Source organism: Aulonocara sp. 'chitande type north' Nkhata Bay, linkage group LG13 (genome assembly GCF_057382095.1).
Source record: "Aulonocara sp. 'chitande type north' Nkhata Bay isolate Kocher_YH1m ecotype deep benthic linkage group LG13, A_spYH_male_GT1.1, whole genome shotgun sequence".
NCBI lineage: Eukaryota > Metazoa > Chordata > Actinopteri > Cichliformes > Cichlidae > Aulonocara > Aulonocara sp. 'chitande type north' Nkhata Bay.
Genome location: NC_141356.1, coordinates 19,825,831 through 19,848,823, shown reverse-complemented (window position 1 = coordinate 19,848,823; position 22,993 = coordinate 19,825,831). Strand labels below are relative to the sequence as shown.

The 22,993-nt window shown below is 40.8% G+C and overlaps 1 protein-coding gene across 1 annotated transcript in view; it reads right to left on the bottom strand.

Moving 5' to 3' along the window:
• Positions 1-1,886: 1,886 nt before the first annotated feature.
• The window catches only part of lrpprc (leucine-rich pentatricopeptide repeat containing), a 59,841-nt gene continuing 38,734 nt past the window's right edge, over positions 1,887-22,993 (bottom strand). The window contains exons 26-38 of the mRNA XM_086259046.1: positions 22,418-22,486; positions 22,200-22,290; positions 21,498-21,640; positions 19,326-19,449; positions 17,857-17,983; positions 14,334-14,422; positions 14,048-14,252; positions 12,017-12,144; positions 11,802-11,917; positions 6,313-6,387; positions 5,542-5,626; positions 4,339-4,481; positions 1,887-2,163 (exon numbers count right to left, since the gene is read on the bottom strand). Coding sequence (XP_086115172.1) covers positions 2,098-2,163; positions 4,339-4,481; positions 5,542-5,626; positions 6,313-6,387; positions 11,802-11,917; positions 12,017-12,144; positions 14,048-14,252; positions 14,334-14,422; positions 17,857-17,983; positions 19,326-19,449; positions 21,498-21,640; positions 22,200-22,290; positions 22,418-22,486 — 1,461 coding nt within the window. The 3' untranslated portion in view covers positions 1,887-2,097. The remainder of the gene's footprint in view (positions 2,164-4,338; positions 4,482-5,541; positions 5,627-6,312; positions 6,388-11,801; positions 11,918-12,016; positions 12,145-14,047; positions 14,253-14,333; positions 14,423-17,856; positions 17,984-19,325; positions 19,450-21,497; positions 21,641-22,199; positions 22,291-22,417; positions 22,487-22,993) is intronic.

Below are 22,993 nucleotides of genomic sequence, written 5' to 3'. Positions count from 1 at the left end.
ACACGATGGAGTTCACTGGAGCTCTGCAGCTGCTTGAAAATTAAACTGGAAGTGTAATTTTTCTTTCTTTTTTTGTGTGTATCATCCTTCGCATCACGGCTATTTTGGCAACACACAATGCTCCTTTATGCAGAAATATTAGGGGGATATTAAGTTTATATATCAGCATAACTTAGAAAACATGCTGGTTTACATCAGAAGTTCCTTCTTCTGTACCTTAATTTGTTTTCCAAATGAGCTCCGCTGACCTTAACAAACCCGCAATCTTCTTGGGGAAAAACCAGTGAGTGTTATCTAAGGCCTGGCTCTGAGAGGGCTGCGGGCATTGCATTACATTAATATCTAGGGAATATCTGAGGCCAGCACAGAGTTCAATGTCGATTAGAGGAGAGCTGCAGAGAGCTGGGGTTAGACAGCATAAGGTCATCTATCAGTCAAGCAAAATGTCTCCCAGATCAGATCAATGGCTACATGTCTTGCATGAAAATGTATCTACACATGCAGCTTTCTGAGCAGACTGTGTAGGATGGCATGTTTGAGCCTATTTTATTGTTTCATGGCTTCAAGACTGTCACAGGTACACTAATTGTGGGGTTGCCAATCACTTGAACAAAAAAAGGGAGGAAAAAAAAAAACAGGTCAGGACCCCGGTATGTGCCCTTGACCTTGCACAAGCTGGTTGTTATTGATACCTAAGCTTTCTTCACACACGACAATGAAAGTCAAAATTTTTCTATGCTCACTCAAAATTCAGACTTACAGACCTGGCCCTGCTAGATTTCTCAATTCACAAACATATGGTAGCTAATTATGTGCGATGGGAAAACCTGGAACCTTCAGTGCACGAACACTGAAAATATAGTATGTAAGCCACACCTTAAACTTAAGACCAAAACAAGCATTTCAGTGTTTGAAATATAATTTTAATTTTTTTTTTTTTTTTTTTTTGGCCTGTCCCGTTTGGCTCTTTTGCCATCAGAATTGTTGTCTAAAGGCAAAGAAAGATGCCCAACGGATTTACTTTACCAAACTGACCATCCCAGCCTTGCCGTAATGGTCCATTTGATTCACCTTTTATTTTTTATTTTATTTTCACTTACTGAATACGGGACAGACTTGACTGGGGGAAAGAAGCGGAGAAAGAAAGAGGGAAAGAGAAACAGCTGAGAAGAGGGACGGGGGAGAAGGGCAAAAGACAAAAACCAACACATATTTTATTTATATTTTAATATTGCAAAAACAGTCAAACATACACTAATATATTTGCGAGCTTCAACACTTCTTTGAAAAGGACCTTTAATAACATAAATTTCCAAATTGTTTTTGTTTCTAGCCTGCCGCTGGAAATGACCTTACATAAAAAAGGAGGAAAAAGCCCAACATTAGATTAATTATGACCTTTGACTCAAAATTAGTCATATATCCATCCATTCATTTCATGTCTTCACATTTCTTCAGCTTCACATTGTTGCTTGGGTACATAGATTATAATGTAGGGTATATGACAAATACAAAACCTATTCACTCATGTGTTTTTACACATGCTTTAAAACAGGTATTACATTTAATTATGTGTTTAACTTGTGCAGAGGCCCTCAAAAAGCTCAAGTCAGAAACTTGAGCGTTGGTGATGTATTGCTCATGCAACACATGGCTCCAGTCGTTTTGGAGATCCACCTGAAACATGTTGAAGAATTTATAAGTTTTGTGGGTATAACTTTATTCTGTAAAGTAAAAGATGCACTACCTTGAAAACGGTTGTTCTTGAGTAAATGCATTTTGTCCCCTGAGCTGCACCCGATTAAGACATAAAACATCACCCAAGGTGGGCTGGGTATTTTGAAAAGAATTTCTTTTTAAATTGCACAAAAACCTCACGCACTCGGTCTGGGTTCCTACCATTGTTTATTAGCATAAATACTTCTGTACATTAGCAACATGTTCAACAGTATTGATACCGCAGTGGACAGAATCTCAGCATCCAAAAGTTACAACACTCAACATTTCAGATTGAACAACTCATATAAAAAAAAGAAAGAAAGAAAGGAAGAAAATTGTGGGATTTGCAATGAGGTATGAGGAGAGGATGATTAATCTTTATTCCTCCGCTGTCGCCTGGGCTTTGGCAGCTCTCAGCTTGTCTGCATAAAACTTAAAGGACTCCTGCAAAGAGAAAGCAAAGGCAGACCATTCAGCAACAAACATCCCAACACCTGCTCACCTGATGCAGCCTTACACCGTAAGGCGTGTTTTGTATCTCGCCTCTTTCTTAAAGTAAGCGGCACTGGAGCCCTCCTGGGTCCGTCTAAATAGTCTCCAGTCTCCAACCAGGTTGTCTCGTTTCATCTTTAAATCCCCATTAATACACAAATAAGGGATTTGTAGCACATTCCCCAAACACGCACTTCCGTTCTTTGCCTCTGTTCCTGGCTAATTAATCAGTGTTTTGATCCAGACAAAGTGTTGTGGTGGGTGTTTTTGGGAGGGGGAGAAGGTGAGAGCTTTTCTGCAGATTACGCCAGCTCCTTACAATGTACGTTTGCTTATTAATGTAGTAATTAATGCCAATAAATCGCCGTGCTCACTACAGAGAGGGAGAGGGAGATCCTGGCACGCGTTTCAAACAGTTTCGAGGGGGTCAGAGCACCCTAATTAAAAATATCTTATTTCCTCTAAAGGTTTGTCCACATGTTGGCTTATTTGGCTACATTCTGACGAAGTTCAAAGCATTTAGAAATAAAAAGAAATAAAACTGAAACATTTCTTTTTGGAAACGGGCTGCCGGAAAATGCAAACCTCTATACATTCGGAGAGGATGAAGACCAGCGTCGGGAGCTGCGCTTTTATTTGTAGAAACTTCTCAACTCTGTGACTCTTCACCTTTCCCTCTCCTTGCAACTCTCCTCCCTCTACTCTGTTTATAAAATCCAGCAATCACTTAACTACCCTGGTTTTCAGTAAATAATGTAAAAGCTTCTCTACCTTCATCCCCTCTTTCTCCTTCTATCTTCGTACTGCAGGTGAGTGATGTGAAGGTAAGGCTCCGGCCTATACCTGCCTCAAGGGGACAGCGCATCAAAAGTGCTGTGGCTGAGAGGCCTGTGTGTGTGTGTGTCCTCTGCTAAAAATAGACCCACATCAGCTTAAAAAAAATGTTCATCGTGCTGAAAAACTCATGCTCAAAAACACTATGAACCCAAAAAGAAGAGTGGCTATTGCAGTGACACCATCTCCCTTACACAACTCCGTGACTCTGGGGCGCCATTTCTTACACACACACACACACACACACACACACACACACACACACACACACACACACACACACACACACACTCACACTCTAATGGCTTCAGGAGGCTTGCTGCAGGCCTGGGCATGCTGAAGTATACTGAGCGGGCATACTGCTCCTTCATATTAGTATGGCACACAGAGACCACAGCACACATTAGGACACCAGCACAACAAGTGCTAGCACTGGTTAGGAGCTGTGAGGTGCAGCAGGCCAAACAGAGCATCTCAAGAGAGGAAACAGAACGCGGTGACGGCATAAACTGTTAATGCAATTCTAACTCATATCCCTGAATTAAAGATGACAGTGTGCACTTCAATGACAGCTTTAGTGTGTGGTTTAAAATCCACTGTGGTGATGTACAGAGGCAAAACATAAGGAAAAAGTCACGTTTAAAGAAAACTTGCCAACTGGAGCTTCATTGTCAATTCTTTCTTAAGAGGTTAATTCACTGCTTAGTTAAAATTTGTGTTCACCCTAAAATGAAAGGCAGAAATGTAAAGAGAAAAAACATGCATTTAAAAATGCATCATAAATTCTGTTTTAGGTTTATTTCTAGTTGTAGTGAACTATGCTTTCCATGTTTATGCTGGTAACACAAACCAAAATGTTGATAACATGAATGCAGTTGCTCATAATTCCTTCCACAGGTCCAGATTGTCATTTGTGGAGGTCTGATGCAAACTCGGTATTTTGTACACATCATTCAAAATTCACCTCTAACCCAAAAATCAATTGTGTTTAAGGGCACTTAAAAAAACAACAACTTTTTCCTTTATGTCAGAGTTTGAAATGTACAACAGTGTGGAGTACACAAAAGCTTCACAACTGAATCTTCTGAATGAAGGAAGAGCAACTTTTCTCCTGCAGTTTTTCTGCCCTTCATATCTATGGTTCATTTTATTTAATCAAACCTCTAAAATGTTAAAACACAAACACATTTGCATCCGAGTGTTTGCTCAAAGCATCTCCTGTCTGTGTGTGTGTGTGTGTGTGTGTGTGTGTGTGTGTGTGTGTGTGTGTGTGTGTGTGAGAGGGAGACTTACGGGGGGCTCGGGGAAGGGCACCGTCTCTCCTGCTTCGCGGTAAAGCACAGCCAGACGTTTGAGTGACAGCTCGTCTACAACTATCCCCTCCTTCTGCATCTGCTCATGCAAAGCCTTGGCTGCTGGTAAGTCCTTATCCAGAACTGCCAGATGAAAGTGGGGAGTGGGAGGGAGAAAGTCAACAAATGAGACAAGCAACATGTCTTATTTGAATTTGGATATTTAGAGAAAACTGACAGTGTGGTGGGATAATCATGTTATTTTCCTGGCAATTTATTGGTGCCAAGAAATTTGATTTTTAAGTGCAGCTGCACATTTGACTATCTGTGCATTTCCATTTTTTTCCTTTTTTTCTTGGCAGTGTGACACTTTCTTTTTATTACTTGTGTTTGTTGGTTCAATGAAGGAGGTGGAAAAAGAGAACATAGGGGAAGAAATAGGCGAGGAGTCACTGGCACCGTGGAAAATATATTCTCAAGGTGCAAATTAAAAACAGCTAGACAGTAAAATAAGGTTTTATAGACATTAAAAATTATGACAAGAAAAAAAATATTAAAGGGTCAGTAACTTTCATTTTTAGGGAGACAAACCTGAAACAACTGCACACAAATATCTGTGGTTGTGTGCAGCCAAGAGGGAAGGTCACAAAGGTGAAAAAAATGAGAGTGAAAGGAAAAAAGAAAAGCCCTGAAAGAGAAAAAAGAAAAAGTACACAGATGGGACAAAGAACGGAGGCGAGCAGAGCATCACTAATTGCTTCCCCTATGGCTGCCTTGACCGACCAGCGAGCTAATGCTAATTAAATAGTCATGTCTTCTCATCTCTGGTGTGACAAGGTACGGAAGAAGGGGGGACTGGTGGGTGAGAAGGTGAAGTAAAAGCAAAGAGAGGAGGATAAAAAAGAAAAAAAAAACTGAGGACAAGAAAATGTAGACAGGAGCAAAAAGGTGGAGAGAGGGGGGAAAAGCTGAGTGGTGGAACGTGTTGAGATTAGCACGCTAGGCTAGCCAGGACAGCTAACTCATTAGAGGACATGTGTTCTAACCCCTGAACGCTTTCCTACACACACACCCTGAGCTTGACCTGATGCATTGTTAATGGGCCTGTTAATGTTGACTTAGCTACAGTCCAGTGAACCGCATGCTGCACTACCAGACCCGTTCAGCTCTTCTGTAAGAACGAGTGCCTGTTTATGCATCTTACCGTGACATTTCATCAGGTATGGGTACAGCAGTTCCTTCTCCGCAAAGTCTGGAATCAAGCTGAGCAGGTTCTTGATCTTACCCACCTAAACACAAACACATTACACATGCAAGGACGCACATGTAAGGAGTTGAACTGTGATTCATATCCCGATAACAAAATAGAAATTAAAATATACTCCAACAAAATGGGTAAAAATAATAATGCTGTTCAAAAGTGAGTGTGCTTTTTAAACATGGAACAGACTGCAGACGCTCAGGTTCCTAATTCCACGTGTGGCTATTTGAACTAAGTCATATTAAGGAATATTTTGCCTCTCTGACATTTCAGACTTCATTCAGAAAGACAAAAATCAATGTAGATGCATTTCTGTGTACTCAACTTCACCAAGGTGAGTACACAGGCACAACTCAGGGGATGCTCAGGCAATCTAGTACATCCCAGTGCCTTCAGAAATTGACATTTGGGATTATTAAGTGGTGAGAACTGGACTTCCAGGGGAAAATCCACACATATCAAGATATGCGAAAGGTCCAGAGGTGCACAGAGAGGCCTACTTGAAGGGGATTGTGGCCAAATGTAAACATTAATAGGGTCAAAAAAATTCAAATCTTTAGACTAGATTTAGAGATCTGAGACATCAGGATTACAGCAGTCACTTGAGAGGAGAAGTGTAGTTAAATATCATAGAGCTTGCATTTTGATTAGTCCACAATTAAGGAAACCCACTTGGTCACAAATAATGTGTTCACGAATGATAGAATTTCTTACCTGCCCAGGTGTCTGAGCCTTTTGGGTTACAAAAGACAGCAGCACTTCCTTCTGTTCAGCCAAAGCATTGCAACGCTGCATTAGGACAAAAGAGACAAAAAAAGAGAGAGAAAGAAATAAGAGCTTAAGTGTGATAGTCGACAGCTGATCCTCTCGACTCTTTCTGAAGTCAAGAAGACACTTCAGTCTTCTTTTTAAATAGGTACAGTATATAAACACACACATGCACACTCCAGCACACCCAAGCATTCATATAAACATTCGCACACTGAGAGTTACACTCAGGTTAAAGGATAATTATGAATCTAATAACTACTCATTTCTTTATGACCTTAATAGGTACAGAGCTTCACAAAAAGCATAATTATCGCTAAGTCCAACTAAAGGCCATGTCTGTTACTCAGTGGAAACATCAGTACGGTCATAGCGTGACTGCTTCCTGTGCAGCTTGGACTGGAGCGATTTACACTGATGAGCTGATGACAGGAATTCAAAACAGAAGTGAAAAAGTTTCAGGCAGATTCCAGCAAATAATTCGCCACAAACAGGCGTCTTAACTCTTTATCTTTTAGGAGTAACCCTAGCGGTTGAAGAAGTCAGACAACTTGTGTTTGTCACAACATAGAAATAATCAACCAAAGCTTTGTGACGTTAAATCTTATACCATTGGAAAGCCTGCTCATGAAAGAGTGCTGAACATAACCACATTGGCTGACTTGTGACAAATACTGGTTGAAGTGTGCGACCAAGGCTGTTGTGGCTGTGTATGGTTCTTCCATTTCTATTTAAAACACATAAATACATTGAGAAACGATTCTAATGTTTGTCAAATCGCATCTTTATTTATCTATAGCGTGTTAAAACTCGTCATTAATGGTACAGGGAGGTCACCTTTATGGGGGACACACTTAAAGTTGCTCTTTTTAAAGAACTGTCAGAGAAATTGGTAAACTGGGTGTCAGATTTTGAGTTCCTATTACACTGAAAAACAGCATCCCCCCCCCCCCCAGTAACTGATATGTTTCTGTCACTGGCCAGTTAACGACTGCTTATTGTGAAAACACGCAAACATACATATGATATACTCTGTGGGTTTGTGAAGGAGATTGCCTTTCTGTGACTGAGTGAGTCTCTTGGCTGAGCTGCGTTGAGGTCCGATTACTAGCCAGTCGTAAACTGACACGTTTCCCTCCTCTGCTCCGCGCAGAATTAAAAGCGGATGGCCTGCAAGGCTATTAACACGCAGCTTCACACACAGACACGGAGCAGCCTGCCTTCTTCTGGAGTCACTAAGTGCAGAATAGCTTTAGTACAATCAGGCAATTAGACTACCACTATGCTACTTCACTTTTTGAAGCAACTTTGCTCCATGCTCTCATTCGCTCTCCTGTATTTTTTGGCCCTCCCTTGCTACTCCAAACAGTCCCGGTGGTAAAGCCGCAGCTGAACAGACCTACCTTCTCCTTTGCTGCTCACACACACTGCCTAAAAGCTCTGGATACCTGGGGAATTCTTCCCCTTTTTCCTCAGTGACCTCTCCCAGCGCAGTTATAGACGAGACTGTAACGCACACACCTCACAGCTTCTTTCTCGCTCCTTAATGACTTCATCCCTCTCGCTCCCCATCGACCTCACCTCCATCTCTCCTGATATACTTGTCATCATTATAGTGTGCTTGCCTGCATAAAAGCTTTTCAGAGTTGTGGTCCTGCTTCACTTATGGGATGGAGGAGTTGGGAAGCTACCCTGCAGTGACCCTGGAAGAGCAGCTTGGAAGGGAGAGTCAGGAAAACGAGAGGGACAAACCACAGCATGTAGCTCAACCTTGGTCACATGTGAGACCAAACTCAAACTTTAACAACAGGACGGCACATGTTACCATGAGACAGTCTTGTAATGTTACGTTTTCCGGAGTTTACAGCAAAACTATAATCTTGAGATCAAATAAGCTATACAAGCAATCATTCACCCCCACCAGACTTCAAAAAGGGACACTATCATTATCAGTGTTGACTTTAAAGTTTAAAGTGACTTTAAAATTGCAGTTTTCAGTCTTAAAATTTGCTTGAAGTTTAAATATGTGGAAAATTTGATCCACCCTAGTAAGCGCCTTGCAGCTCTGATGCATCTTTTAATTCTTCTGGATGGTTAAAGTGAAGCTGATGTTTAATCGTTTTATTCAGGGGGTACAAATGAGGATCATTTTGATGGTACTTTGATATTTTTCCTAACCACGTTCCCCTTAGTGCCTGACTCTTACTTCAAAAATTAAAGGTGAGATTACTTTCTAAGGCTCTGCAATAGCGTCTTATCCAACCTATTTTCTGAGATTCCCCCCCTATTATCGTCAGGTCCACTGCAACATAGAGCTGGGCGATATGAGATTTTTTCATATCACGATATGTTTTTTTCATTTCAGGCGATAACGATATCTATCACGATATAAGCCAAATAACTATATTTGTAAGATTTAAATGTGCCGTTGCTCACAAGTAAAATGTGAAATAATCAGCAGCTTGTTTTTATTTAAATATTTATTTCCCATAATAAGTTCAACAGGGTAGATGTACTTAAGGAACATGAGACTTTTTCAGATAAATAAAGGCAAATATTGCAAACTACACAAAAGGCAGCCGCTAAAGCGTTTAAGTTTCAAAATAGGACAAACGAAACAGACTACTAAATTGTCAATTCCACTTAGAAACAAAATATTAATTCTAAAAATAAATCTTAGTTTGTTTTACAGAAGAACAGACAAAACTGACTAACTTTTGTCAATATCAAATAAACTGAGAACTAAAAGGAAATTCTCAATCTCTCCTTGTTGTATAGCTGAGCTTTTCAAACAGTTTTAACAGTTACTTTAGTCTGACAAAAGCCGAATGACGAATTAGCGCTTCCAGTCAGAGACTGAGGCTACGTCCACACGTACACGGGTATTTTTGGAAACGGAGATTTTCCGTTTTCGTTTTAAAAAATAATCCCGTCCACACATAAAGGCAGAAATGAAGGAAAACGCTGCTATGAACATGCCAAAGCAGCAGGTGGCGCTAGATTCCTAACCGTGCAGAAATGTTGGCCAATCAGAAGTCTAGAAGCCTCGGTGGGAAAAAGTAAACAAAGCTGGGGCATAGAAGCAGAACCGAGTCGTATGTGTGGAGGGACAGTAACTGTGTGTATATGTAAGCATTTAAACACTGCAGAGAGTAGAATTAACAGTAACAGTATTGTAGAAATTCATTTCACCGAAACAATAACGTGGCGCACAGTGTGACGCATGCACCAGTTTATTGTATTTCCAGACTTGCTTTCGGCACAATTTACAGTGCACGCTACTCTGTTTTTTGTCAGACTTGAAATAGCCGAAATACCTTCACACTACGGAACTTCTTTGGCTCTTCCGTTTGACAATCTCTCCGGCATTGGAACCATCATCTGTTTTCTCTTCGGTCACGCTCGGTTGATTTTTCTAGTCGGCGCACTCATTTCCTCCATTAGCGCTGGCTCCATTACCCGCTGGCTGCTTCCCAAACAAACACACGTGCGGCTTGGCACTTGTGCTGTACGTAACAAGTCACGCGACGTGACGCTGCAGCTGTGATTGGTTCGGCTCTGCGCTACTTAATTTGGATTGGCTGACCTTTTTTTTTTTTTTTTTTTTTTTTTGAGGACAAGAGCGGCGAGGTCTATCGCGATAGCTTAATTTCTCTATCGAGTAAAAGTTATATCGCGATACATATCGTTATCGTTCTATCGCCCAGCTCTACTGCAACAGGAAAAATACAGTAAGGAAAATATGTGGTAAAAGCAAGAATGTTACCATTTAATGCATTGCTTTCTTATATCAGTCTGAGGACGTCACTGTTCAATTGCACTCTTATTTTTTAAGCCATCCTGTGCCATTTATGCGATTTAAACTTTATTAGTTTTTCCAATTGACTTTATGTGTTTGTCTTTAATATTGTTTGTTTGTTTACAAATTTCTCCTTTTACTGATCCATTTCTTAGCATATACATGTGTTTATCGTGTTTTCTGGGTTTGTATTAGACTTGTTTTTAACCTGTGATCCCTGTTCTGTGTATTTTTGTATACTTGCATTGTTAATCCATCTGCCAGAGCTGAAAAGCACTTTGGGTCAAATCCTGTTGTTTTTAAAGGCGCTATATAGATAAAGGTGATTTGAGTCATCTGCATTTGTGTGGGGATTCATCAGTGCGCACAGACTAGTGATAACATTTGGGAGCAACTTATGCTGCTGTGCAGACAAAATGTTTCAGAGAAGGCCTATTTTAGACTTTATTTGTCTCTTGATTTGATGTTTTACTTAACAGGGAAGCAGTGTAAAGGTGAAACCAGTGTCCCATTGATTTAATTTTGTGTTAATGCTACAGTTTGTTTGTTTTTTAATTTAGTTTTTTTTTAAGGATTTGCAAGATCCCTGGATCAAACCAAGGAGGAGACACAGCCTCCCAGGTCCTTCCATGCAGAGCTACCTGGTGTGGTGTCCAATTGCGAATAAGGGACCATTATTGTCCCAAGAGATGCACTGAACTTGGACAAACAATTATTTTGTACATTGCAGGCCTTCGATTCTTCATTTCTGTCTCTCTTATTTTGCACCATGCTCTCCATCCATCTCCTGTCTCTCACCCATCTAGCTGCTACATATTTATATCCCCAGGCTCAATGCAAAGTCATTGAGCTGTAATATACGAACTGTTGAATAAGTGAAAGAGTAGGAGGCAAATTTCAGACCACAAGACTCAGTGGTGGAAAGCGGGCAAGCTTTTCCTGACATCAACGCAAGGTTGGATAAATAAGTGAACGAATGTGGCAGGAGAACCTCTCCAACAACACTGGGGTCTGACAACTGGATGAAAGCAACTGGGAGTTGTGATGGACTAAATTCACTACAAGGTCCCTTGTTGATATTTTCTCCCCTCTTTTGGCAGATTTTAATTACTTTGATATCATAATTTAAAATGTAAAAGCACAGAGCAGTCAAATGGAGAAGCGCTCACTGGGACAGAAACACCCCATATGATTTAAAATTTATCCAAAGTGGTCACAAAAAAAAAAAAAAAAAAAAATGAAGAACATCACTTAGTATGTGCATTTTGCTCCAATTCCAAGCTGAATAAACAAAACTCAGCAGGGCTTAAATGGTACCTTAACTTGGCCATAAGAAATAGTTAAGTTTTCATTTTCACAGCAGATTCTTTCATTTCTATTTTTGCACATTTTTTTGAAGTAACGTGAGAAAAGTAATGTATCGATGTATGAAAGGTAGCTAATTTCCCTCTAATATTAATTATGAGTATTCTAGCTCATCTCAGCCACAGAAGGCTACAACCAAGCCAGAGGAGATAAATAATCCAAATCTAACATACCTTTGGACAACACTTGGCTAAAAGTATACTTCTGACACTTCAAACCAAAATGTCTTGGCTTTTAGCCTATGAGCTAACACACACACACACACACTTACAGCCAGCATGAATTTGGCGTCCTCCACTTTGTCCATATCCAGCAGCTGGAGGAAGAGGTCTGAAGCTGGTCTGTAGCAGGCAAAGTGGTTGGCTAGCCGCTCGGCCATAGCGCTCACTACAGAACGACATGTTGTGTTGGTAAAGGATTATTGAGCAACACTCAGTTTAAATCAGTTACTTTGATTGTGGCCTTATATTTCTGCTTATGTCTTACACTTGTCCATGGCATGGTCATTCCCAGCTTCCAGAACCTTTCTAAAGACGAAGGACATGCTGGGGTTTGTGCTGTCTGGACTGGTGTAGATTCCCTCCAGCAACTCTACTGCAGACGACACATCATCACTGCAGAGGGAGACAGATACAAATTTTCTGTTATATTCACACACCTGCCATTTTATAAGGTATATCTTTCTAAACGTTCATTAATGCTAATATGTAATCGTCCTATGGCATGGCATTAACACAATGCATTAAGGCATATAGGCATGGATGAGATGACCTGCTAAGTTCATTCTGGTTTATTGAAACTGGACAACGTGAAGACTGGGAAAAAAAACTAAACTAAAAAACAAACAAAACAAAAAGTTGATGACAGGGTCAAAGTTTGGCTTAAACAACATGGAAAGGATTGATCCATCCTGCCTTGTATCAGCAGTTCAGGCTGCTGCTGGTGGTGTAATGGTGTGGGACTTTCAGGCTTGTTAGTGCTCTAGTCTTCCATTTATAAGTCGCCAGTGAGAGCGGATATATGGTTTATTATTGTGATGAGCTTAAGACTAAAAATATAGAGTTGGAAATTCGCGTAAAACTCGAAAGTAATGCAACACTTTAAACCTCACAATGTGATTTAAGTTGTCCAAGTTCATTAGAGAGAAAGCAGGTTCCTTGTTTAAAAGTTGGACTTGTTACACACCCAACCACCACCAAACCTCCACACCTGATTTGTCCTTAAAAAAGATCAGGTTTCATTCTGAATTCGCACTAACTTATTATGGGTAAACTGCAACATGCATAAACCTCCAATACAGCTGTTTTTAAAGAGACCAAGAATGGGATAAAGTGGCCGATAAAACGACAACAAAACCAAAACAAACAAAAACTCCAAAATGCCATTTTTGGACTTTAAATATATCTAAAATGTAATATTAAAATTATATTAGTTTCACTTTTTGTCCCTTACAGCCTCCCTCTGAGTGCACACTCTTTCTCCCGCCTATTCTGTGAAATGTTTTTCTGCTGAGGTTGCCACAACCACACAAAGCCTGCATACCACAGCATTACAAACCTAAAACAACTCAAACTGGCAACCCAGCTACACTACTAACACTTTATGCTCCCTGCTCACCCCCTGCCGTCACCAGTCGTGATGAATATTTAACTTCCAGGGTGTGTGTGTGTGTGTGTGTGTGTATATATATATATATATATAAAAAAGTGTGAGTGTCTGGAGGTGGGGGAACATATCTACGCTGATTGTTGCGACTGGGACCGTCTGAATAATTCAGCAAAGGGCCCCTCTAAATGTGGTGCCCCGCTTTCCGGGACCGCTTGCTTTTCCGCCGCTGCTCTTAACCAGTCAGCTTGACTCAGATACAAAGGGGAAGCATGTGTCAGGGAGGCTCAGAGCGCAGCTCCCAGAGGTCAGAGTTCAAGCTGACAGATCCGCGCTACGATGGCCAATCAGGCGTGAGACCGCCTTGCTGTTCTTCACTTCTCGCTGTCCCTCTGAGATGGCGCGGGGATGCCTCTGTTCGAGCTGGCGCACGGCTCTAATGCACAAGTGGCACAATGAAACTTTGATGCACAATGCATTTTATTATTTTGCTCTGCAGTTTGAGAAGAGACAAAGGAGGAACGGAGGACGGCTCTTTTCATGACATTAAAAGGAACCCATGAATAATCCTATTATGCCCGTGTTTCCCATTTGTACTTAACGCCCTGGCAGCCCTGTAAGCTTTTACTTTAACAGTGTGTCAGCCTGGATCTTGCCACACTCTCCTGTGGGGTAGTGCATTAAACTGTTTATATCCAACAGTGCTTACGAAATGGCATAAAAGACTCACTCGACTGCGTTGAAACATTTTGCTCATGCAACCTATCTTCAGTCATCTTTTTCCTGCTAAATGTCCAAACATTTCACTACACGTTGGTGGTGATGGATGAACAGATATTGGGGAATGTCTGAAAAGCTGTACATGCTGTGAACCTAACAGGTCCACTGACAAATCTCCACATATAAACTTACTTTTTGATGTGTGCCAGGGCAGTGTTGTTGACAAACACCATGCTGGACAAGTTGGGGCTTGTACCAAGGCTCTTTATTAGTGATTCCACATCCTGGATCCCCTCCACGTTGCCGTGACTACCCAGAGCCTGAACCAGCCTGGTGATGGCAAGATGCGAGGGCACATGGTCCAACTGAAGCATAGACTTCAGTCTCTCAAGAGCCTCTGTGGAGGAGTGCAACAAGTGACTGTGTGTACAAAAAACAATGTGTATGTTTGTGTTAAGCATGCATGTCCATTTCTTACCTTTGACCTGGCCTTTCTTGCTTTGTGTGATGATGAGTAAACTGCTGGCAATATCAGTCAGCTTGAAACCTGGCACCCGAGTTTCAGCACTAGGGGAGACAAATAATTCCTTGGTTATCTGTGGTGTACTACAGTAATACACAAGAAAAAGACAAACTAGAGAATACGCTAGGAGTGCACCAATACATCAGCCAAAGGGATTGATGATGTTTGTTTGTCTCACATCAATTGTGAGCTACTAAATGTTAAAATAATTTCCAATTTTATATTAGTTACACAAGATGGATAAATACGAGAGTTTTGGAGAGTGAAAGGAAGAGTTTACAGATGATAGAGCGACCTGCTGTTATGTATGGCTTGGTGAGGCCAAGCTGAAAGTGGCAGGGTTGAAGATGCTCGTATTTTCAATGCGAGTGACCAGAAAGGATGGGATTAGAAATTAGTATATCAGAGGGACAGCTCAGGTTGAGCAGTTTGGAGACAAAGTTTGAGAAACAAGACTGAGATGGGAGGAAAAGAAGAGGACCACAGAGAAGATTCATGGATGTAGTGAAGGAGGAGATGCAGAGGGGTTGGTTTGACAGAAGGGGATGCTTGGCAGCAGGCAGGTTATCCGCTGTGGTTACGCTTAAAGGGAGCCGCTAAAAGAAGACGACAATGAAGAAGAGAATTAAGATTTCATGTTCTTGCACAAAGTTGGAAAGTAATAAACAAAAACAGACAAAGCTATCCATTTCAGACAAAGCTGCCTCTGAGATTTTGGCAATTTACAAATATTGTTTTGCCCATTGTAAGAAAAATGTTCTACTAACATTTTATTTATACCTTTTTTGCTAAACAAAATTCAATTTGTCACATATGTAGTTGAGTAAATTATGTAAAAATAAGATAAATGTGCAAATCATCGCCACAGTGTTTCTGTTTGGGTTTATTTTTAAAGATATTTGACTCTCATAATGCCTCTATTAATATTTCCATTTCTTGATATCAGAAATACATAATATACATGACAGATTTGTTCCATATCTGAACGATGCTATGGGCAAGTCCATTATTTCCAACTTTAAAGCCGATACTGTATCTCTAAAAACACATCTTTATAATCTGCGATAGCCGTGCGACGGTGTCGTCCCCGCCATTATCAGGCATCGCATTTTGAAAAGCGTTAGACTCCATAGAGAGAGAGGGGATAAACGCATGAGCTGAAAGATATATGACAGACAAGACAATAGGAACAAATCTGATTGAAAACAAGTCTGAGCTTCTCTGTGACCTGAAAATAATGCAGACATCAAGCGGTTGATTGATGTTGTCGTATACGTGATGTTCCTTCCTCTGGGAGCTGCTCCCTCTCATCAAATCCTCCTCCTTTCACTCCGCATGTCCATCTAACTTGCTGTCCTCTCCAGCCCTCCTCTTTTTCATTTCTTTGCCACTAAAACCTCAATCAAGCTTGCCTCCTGCCTTTCCCCCCCCCCCCCTTTTTATTATTATACCCCTGCAACCAGATTAATCTGCCCGCTCAATTGAGCATCAGGCTGGCAATCCTTATCACTGTGGCGACACCAGGCCGGGCAGCATCCGGCGGCCGCTGTGACAGGGTCACGCCGGAGATTGGAGGAGTAACAGGGTCGGCGACAGATTGCTGCGGAGACTGAGCAGCGGGTCAGAATTATTCTTATCAGGTGGAAGAAAATCTCCAGAAGCTGTCTCCCAACACACACTCTCACCTTCTCCTTCTAGGGATATTGTGCGTCACCCACTTCTTCTTCTCTCTCATCATCACTCTCTCCCAATCCCTTAATCTCACCATAAGTACCCCGCTGCTCAATTCTGTACAGATTACCCAAAAACAAACACACCCACACACACTGAGAATTTATGCCTATAGCGTCTTCATTATCCCCGTACGTGATTAAATCTAGCCCTCCTCCCCTTGTTCACTCCTCTTTTCCCATTTAGCCCCTTTTATCTCCATCCTTTCCTTTCCATTTCTCCCCGACTTTCCTCTCAGCTCATTTCACTTCTCATTAAGAGCGCAGATAAACTAAGCTTTTATCCAGGCAGGGATGCCATAAACCAATTCAAACAGAGACTGGAGATGGGTTATCGCTTGTATTGCCTTGTGCTTGTTGAAACACGGCTCTAAAATTGATATGATTATTTCTCATAATATAAGAGAGTGAACCATGTAGGGAGCTGGAAACAGGGAAGAGACTGATAGTGTAATAGATGTTTTTACATGTTTTTTCTTTCAGCACAAATTAGTAACTGCAGCTCTTCAGTCAGTGTGTGTCATTATGTTATTATCGTAACTCTTTGCTTCTGTGTTCCTCCTCTGCAGAAAGAAAGTGATATAAAGAAAGGGACAAAAGGAGACAGAAAAAAGGGAAAGTTGGAGATTACCTATAAAAGACAAAACAGAGAAGAAGATCAGCCCTGTGCTAAGCTCGCATCTTTAATACCTCTGTCTGTCCATCCATTCGTCTCCAGGCCTAAGCCCTGATATGGCCCACGAACGAAACAACAACACATGATACATTACTAATTGGAAGAAGACCGATGTCCCTGCACAAAGTCACCCGCTTTCCAGAGAACCAAAATTAATCTATATATCCAAGCGTGTGTGTGTCTCTCAGGGCTTAGTAAGAACCATTGTCCATATCCAGCAGAACTGAATGTGTTAGCACACAATCAGTTTGTAATCCTCATGTCTACTGAGGAGCTGCAGATTTAGCCTGAGGCGACCTGCTACCACCAGCTGAGGAGTGACCGGAAAAGTAGCAGAGCATTAAACTACATGTTGAATTGTAAGTTTAATACAAACTGCTATGCTTTCTGTCTGCTTTAGGGGCTGGATATTTCACTTATGTTACCTCTTCTAAAATATGAACAACTATGGAAAGGGATCCCTTTTGTTTTGCTACTGTTGATTTTCAAGGAAAAACTAAACACAATTAGTTGGTTATCATACTTAGATATCGGGAAAAAAATCTGATTGCCCTTCTAAAACAAAAGCTAAAACCCACTCCTTGTAAATCAAAGCAGATGTATGGAGAGAACTGCATTATGTCACGCCAAACTGCTAAACCTGACAGCATTGGAAAACCCTCCTACTGCATGTTTTAGGGTGTGATCCATTATAAAACTGACAATCCATCATACAAATTCACTTCAAAGCTGACTGTGAGCTGGATGGAGATGAATTCACCAGTGACATTCCTCCAGATGCAAATTTAAAATCTGCAATCCAGGCATTGTGTGAGATTACCAACACTTGCATTACACCTACAAATGAAAAGGGTTTTTTTTGCATTGTGTGCAAGACTGTATGATTTTCATACTAGACATTAAGCCCCTAAACACAGCAGCATTTACAAGTCCGCATAGACTTCTGCACAACCTGAAGTCTTTTTAGCAACCAGGGATACGTACAAGACAATAAACTGAGACTATAAGCAGTAATATTTTAATGCTTTTTTCCAGATGATTTTGGCACAAATCAAGATATTAATGCACCTACATGTCCTTGACTGCCATGGCTTCATCCATAGATCCCTCAGCCAACAGAGCACGAATCAGGTGGTCGTAGGGGGAGGGGCCTAGTGCCACACCTTTTTTGTCAGCTTCCTTTAGCATCCCAAATGCTTCTGCAGGAAGAAAGCAAGAAAAAAGGGAGAGGGGAAAAGTGAGTGATAAGATTGGCTGAGATAACTGAAAAATAGAATTTAAGATTATCCTTGTATTGATGGATTGGAACAGCCTAATCTGAACACACAATAGTAAAACATGATGTTACCATTTCTCCTCAATATTTATAGGAAAACATGTATTTGCAGTATCTAAAGTAGTTGGAAAAATTATATATTTGTAATTACATACAAACATTGTTTAAAAGGTAATAATAATTTAAGGTGATGTTCTTCAACTGTGGTGAAGGCAGTATGACAAATAAATTCTGACATGTATCTTTCAAAAATCAACCACCTGGCCAGGTGTGTGATGTTTGGATACCTTGAACTTGTCCAAAAGTGTCTGTGACCGCCTTAAAACTTGAACAGTAATTAAACCTGACCCATTCCTCTGACAGCAGGCACTTTATTGCGCCTTTAACAGCATCTGTTTTGAACAGTATTCACCCAAGACTGCTATATGAACTACTTCATTTCAAGTATAATTTGACATTTATTCTTTTCCCCCCCTCAATGAGTCAGCAGGCTTGGCACTCAGTAGATTTCACCAATAGTACAATTAAAAAAAATGCTGGGTCAAGAGGAAAATGCCATGCCTACACAGCATGAATCAGCAGAAAGCAAAATGAAGAGGTGGGCAGGTAAAAACCCCACATGTCAGAAAGTTAGATGCTCAATTTTGGGGAGAAAAAACTTTCTTAGGAAAGAGAATCCCACGTAAGAGTGTAGCAGACTGTAATTTATCAAGATGCTAACTGGGGTTGAGCAAAGAAAAACATTTCGATGCTTTTGGAGATAATTTGTTTTGCAGGTGCAATACATACAGTGCCATGAAAAAATACTTACCCCTTCCCGATTTCTGATTTTTTTGCAGATTTCTTAATCGAAGATCAGTCAAAAATAACCAGAGCAAATACAAACTGTAGTTTTTAAATGATGATTTCATTTATTAAGAGGGAAAAAAGGTATCCAAGCCTACCTAGCCCTTTGAGAAAAACCAATCGCCCATTAACCTAATAACTGGTTCTGCTAACTATGGCAGAAACAACTGCAATCCAGCGTTTGCAATAACTGGCAATGAGTCTTTCACATGGTTTTGCAGAAATATTGCACAACTCTTTGAATATAAAACAGAAATTGCCTGATAAACAATTTCTATTCTCTTATATTCTCAAATTCTAGTTTTAAGAGACTGGAATTGGTCATTTTATACACCTCTGATGTTTTAAGTATGGCAAATGTAGTATGTCTCCCCTCTAAGTCTTACAGGAGAACAATAGCAGGACCTCCTGCTGCTTACCTTTGGCCTTGCCCTTCTTACAGAGGGCCAACAGACGGACCTGGTAATCACTAACACTTTCAGTTGCAGTGGGGGTTGTTGCGAACTTGACCTGCTGTGTGGTGGCAGCTTGCTGGTACCAGGTCTAGAAAAACAACACACAAACACACGTGTAAAACAATGCTTAAACTCAGTCTGATGCCCACAAAATGCAGCTACACCAAGTATTAAGGTCTGAAACATGTTCAGCTGTGTCCTGGGAAAGAGCTGGTGTGTTTATGTGCATATATGACAGTGCAATAATGCCTGACAGGCAGGGCAAGGTCCCATAATGCTCGATCACCCATGTAGCAGCAAGGGAAGGGGGTTAAGCTGTATCGGCTGGGGGCAAATTAGGTTTGGCACCCCAGGGGCAAAGGAAAAGTGTGCGTGCTAGAGAATGTGTGTGCTGGAGCGGGTGGTGTCAACTCAAGAGCCCCTGGGGTCACGAAGTTCATCGCTTCAGGCAACGGCAATCACTTTCTGTCTCATCATGCTTCAGGCTGCTTCAGGCGCACACACCAAGCTCAGGAAAAATGCATAGTGAAGGAATGAAGCAAACAAGAGGAATTTAAGGCTTTAAGACTTCATCTCTTTACTAATTATTGTATTTAATTAGTAAAGAAATAAAATTTAATTCTCTCCATTTAATTTCGTTACAGCTGAACACTCATATCGAGCCAAGCATCAAGCGACAACCATATGGTAGCATTTAGTGTCTGGCTAAATTAGTCTGGCATTACAGATTTAGAGACAGATCGAGCTGTAATTCCTTTCACCAGCCAACCGGTCTGATTGACTACACTTCAGATCAGAGCTTCAATCCTGTTTCCTCTGCATGTAATGAACAGGGGCTTAAAGTGGAGCAGAGTAGGGGGGCTGCATGGAGAGCGGCTGATAAGAGTTTTCAGAGGTTGTTTGGGGGGCGTGGGGGGGTTGCTCCTACAATCAGAGTCTGGGGTCAACCTGCTCTTTGGTTAATCGATTCAGTCAGCAACAGTTTTATTCAGACAAAAAAAATAAACATGTAGTGTCATCTAAATTTTAAAAAAGCAGTAATTAGACCATTGTGATTTGAATGAGGGAGTGCAACTTTTAAAGCACTTTGCCACATCAGTACAGGACCAGTAATGTACCGAATATTAAATGTAATTATTGTGTTATTACCATGCAATTTTAGGTATAAACCATCAAAGAGGGCTGAGCAAGCCTTAGTATTGATTACTATAAAACAAACAAAACACTAACAAGGCACAAAATAAGAAATACAGGAAAAATAAAATCAACAGCACCGCCTGTTAAACAGTCACAAAAGTGTTAGAATTAAAAAATATTTTAAAGAGAGAATTATAAGAATAAATGAAATTGTCATTCTGATCTCAATCATCAGACTGTTCCTCCTGTTTGAACATCAAAACAGAGCTCAGTATCCAAAAGTCCCTGTTAGGCTATGAGCTCAATGCTTGACATTTTAGGTGAGCTACACTTAGTGTAGGCTAGAGAAGTGGAATTCTTTCTGACCAATAGGTAATATATAAAAGTTATTATCAAATGAACTTTGGAAGGTTCTGAGATAGCCAGGATTTGATGCCATTTAGAAAGGTCAATAGACTGTCAAGGCTACTGGTGTTGCACAGCAGAGAGAGATTTAATACTGTGTTATGAGCAAAACTGAATGGGCAATATTAAGGCTATGAATGATCTGGCTGAGAGGAAGCATTATATTCAAACCATAAGTGGTCCTGGGACAAAGCCTTGGGGAACGCCTCAATGATTTGTTAATTATTGATTAAACAATGACTTAATATAATATCTCAAAATAGCAACAATCTCACATCATAAAAAATAGCTTTTTAGACAATAAAAATTCAAAAAAAGGGAAATATTACCTGACAGGTAATTACTTCAACTGATCAAATTGACTGCTGTGATTAAAGACTTAAGGACACAAACTATGAACAGGCCCACTATGTTGAGTCTTACCATTGGTGCTACAGGGCTGTATGTCATATTTAATATCAGGCACCTTCACAGCTCTTTCTTCTTGCCTTTGCTTTTAGGTTTGCCTTCCCTGCTCATGGCAATCATCTTTCTAATAACAGACCTGCCAACTGAGCATTATTGGGATTATCATTTTATTGCAAGGGACCTTACCTCAGGTACCTCGAAAGGGACCTCCTGGCCATTACTCTTCAGGATGTCTGCCAGTAAACGCAGAGTCCTCTCCCTGGGAATGACGTTCTCCTCCTGCATCTTCGTCCACATGGCTTCTGCCTTCTGCCAATTGTTGGTCTCCTCTGAAAGCAACCAGAATCAAAGCAGTGAGAATGAGAAAATGTTTATGATTTGTTATTGGAAGCCATGACACACAGACCTGTGAGCCTGTATAGTCAGCTCACTACCCAGCATGCTCAAGAGAGCAATTTCTGACAAAGCGCTCCATGCTGAGAGAAGGCAATCAAAGCACTAATCTGATCAACAGACTGACCCTCAACTATGCTGTAATTTATCAAACACACCAGCTAGTGGTGTGTGCGTGCGTGTGTGTGTGTGTAGGGAAGGGTAATGGGTCGACAATCAGCTTTAACACTCCAATCACAAGCGTTATCTGTTCTGCTCTCCAGTGTAGCAATCACACCATGTCTTCTGCTGACTTCTGACTGATCCCATTCTGCTGCACACTCAAGGTCTGGGAATGAGCTCAGGAGGCACACCCAGAGGTGAAAAGTCGCAACTGAAGATGAGGTCGGGGGGGGGGGGGGGGGGGGGGGGGGGGGGGGGCAGTTTGTAGGTCAAACCCACAAACAGAGAAACCAAATAAAAGAGCACACAGACAAATGAAAGGAAAAGACTTACTGCAGAGTCGGAGGAGATAATTGTACATCTCATCTCTGTCGCACTCAAACAGCTTGGCTGTCATGTCCACCATCTGCTCCAAGGCCTCTAGCTGTACACGCAGACAGAATATATACTTTAACTTTGTTTTTGTTTTTTTTCTTTTATATTCTTTCCTTCTTCTTCTTTGTGTGGCTTTGGTAATTTTAGGCCTGTGTGTGTGTGTTTGTGTTACCTACCTGGTTATTTAAAATGCATTTCTCTGCATACCACTGCACGCGTCCAGGCTTTGCCCTCAGCCCAGGGGTCTAGATAAAAGAAAACAGACAAAAGAAATCAGTTGATTAATTGATAAATAGCAGCTTCAGTAAATTGTTCCTCACAAGTCTCAGATGTCAAATAACTGGTCAGATGCTGCATAGCAACAAGATATACTTCAATTTTTTTATTTTTTTTTTATTTTTTACTTGATCCCGGTTAATAACATCTTCCAACACCAGGCTTATATTTTATCAGTGTCACTATTATTATTACTACAATGTCTGTACTTCATGCCAATTGTGTTTGTTTCTTTACTTCTATTTATATTTGCTGCAATTTCTGCTGCCCTTGACTAGGTCTCCCTTAAAGGAATTTTTATCTCTCGAAACTAAAGGACAAATAAAAAAAACATTACTTCACTGTGCACAACATAGGGTGGAAATCAATATAATACAAAACCATTAAAGCATTATCCTTTACATAACACTGATCCACCCGTACCCCAGTATAAAGAGTCCTTAAATATTAGCATCTATTGGTGTAGACTAATAACG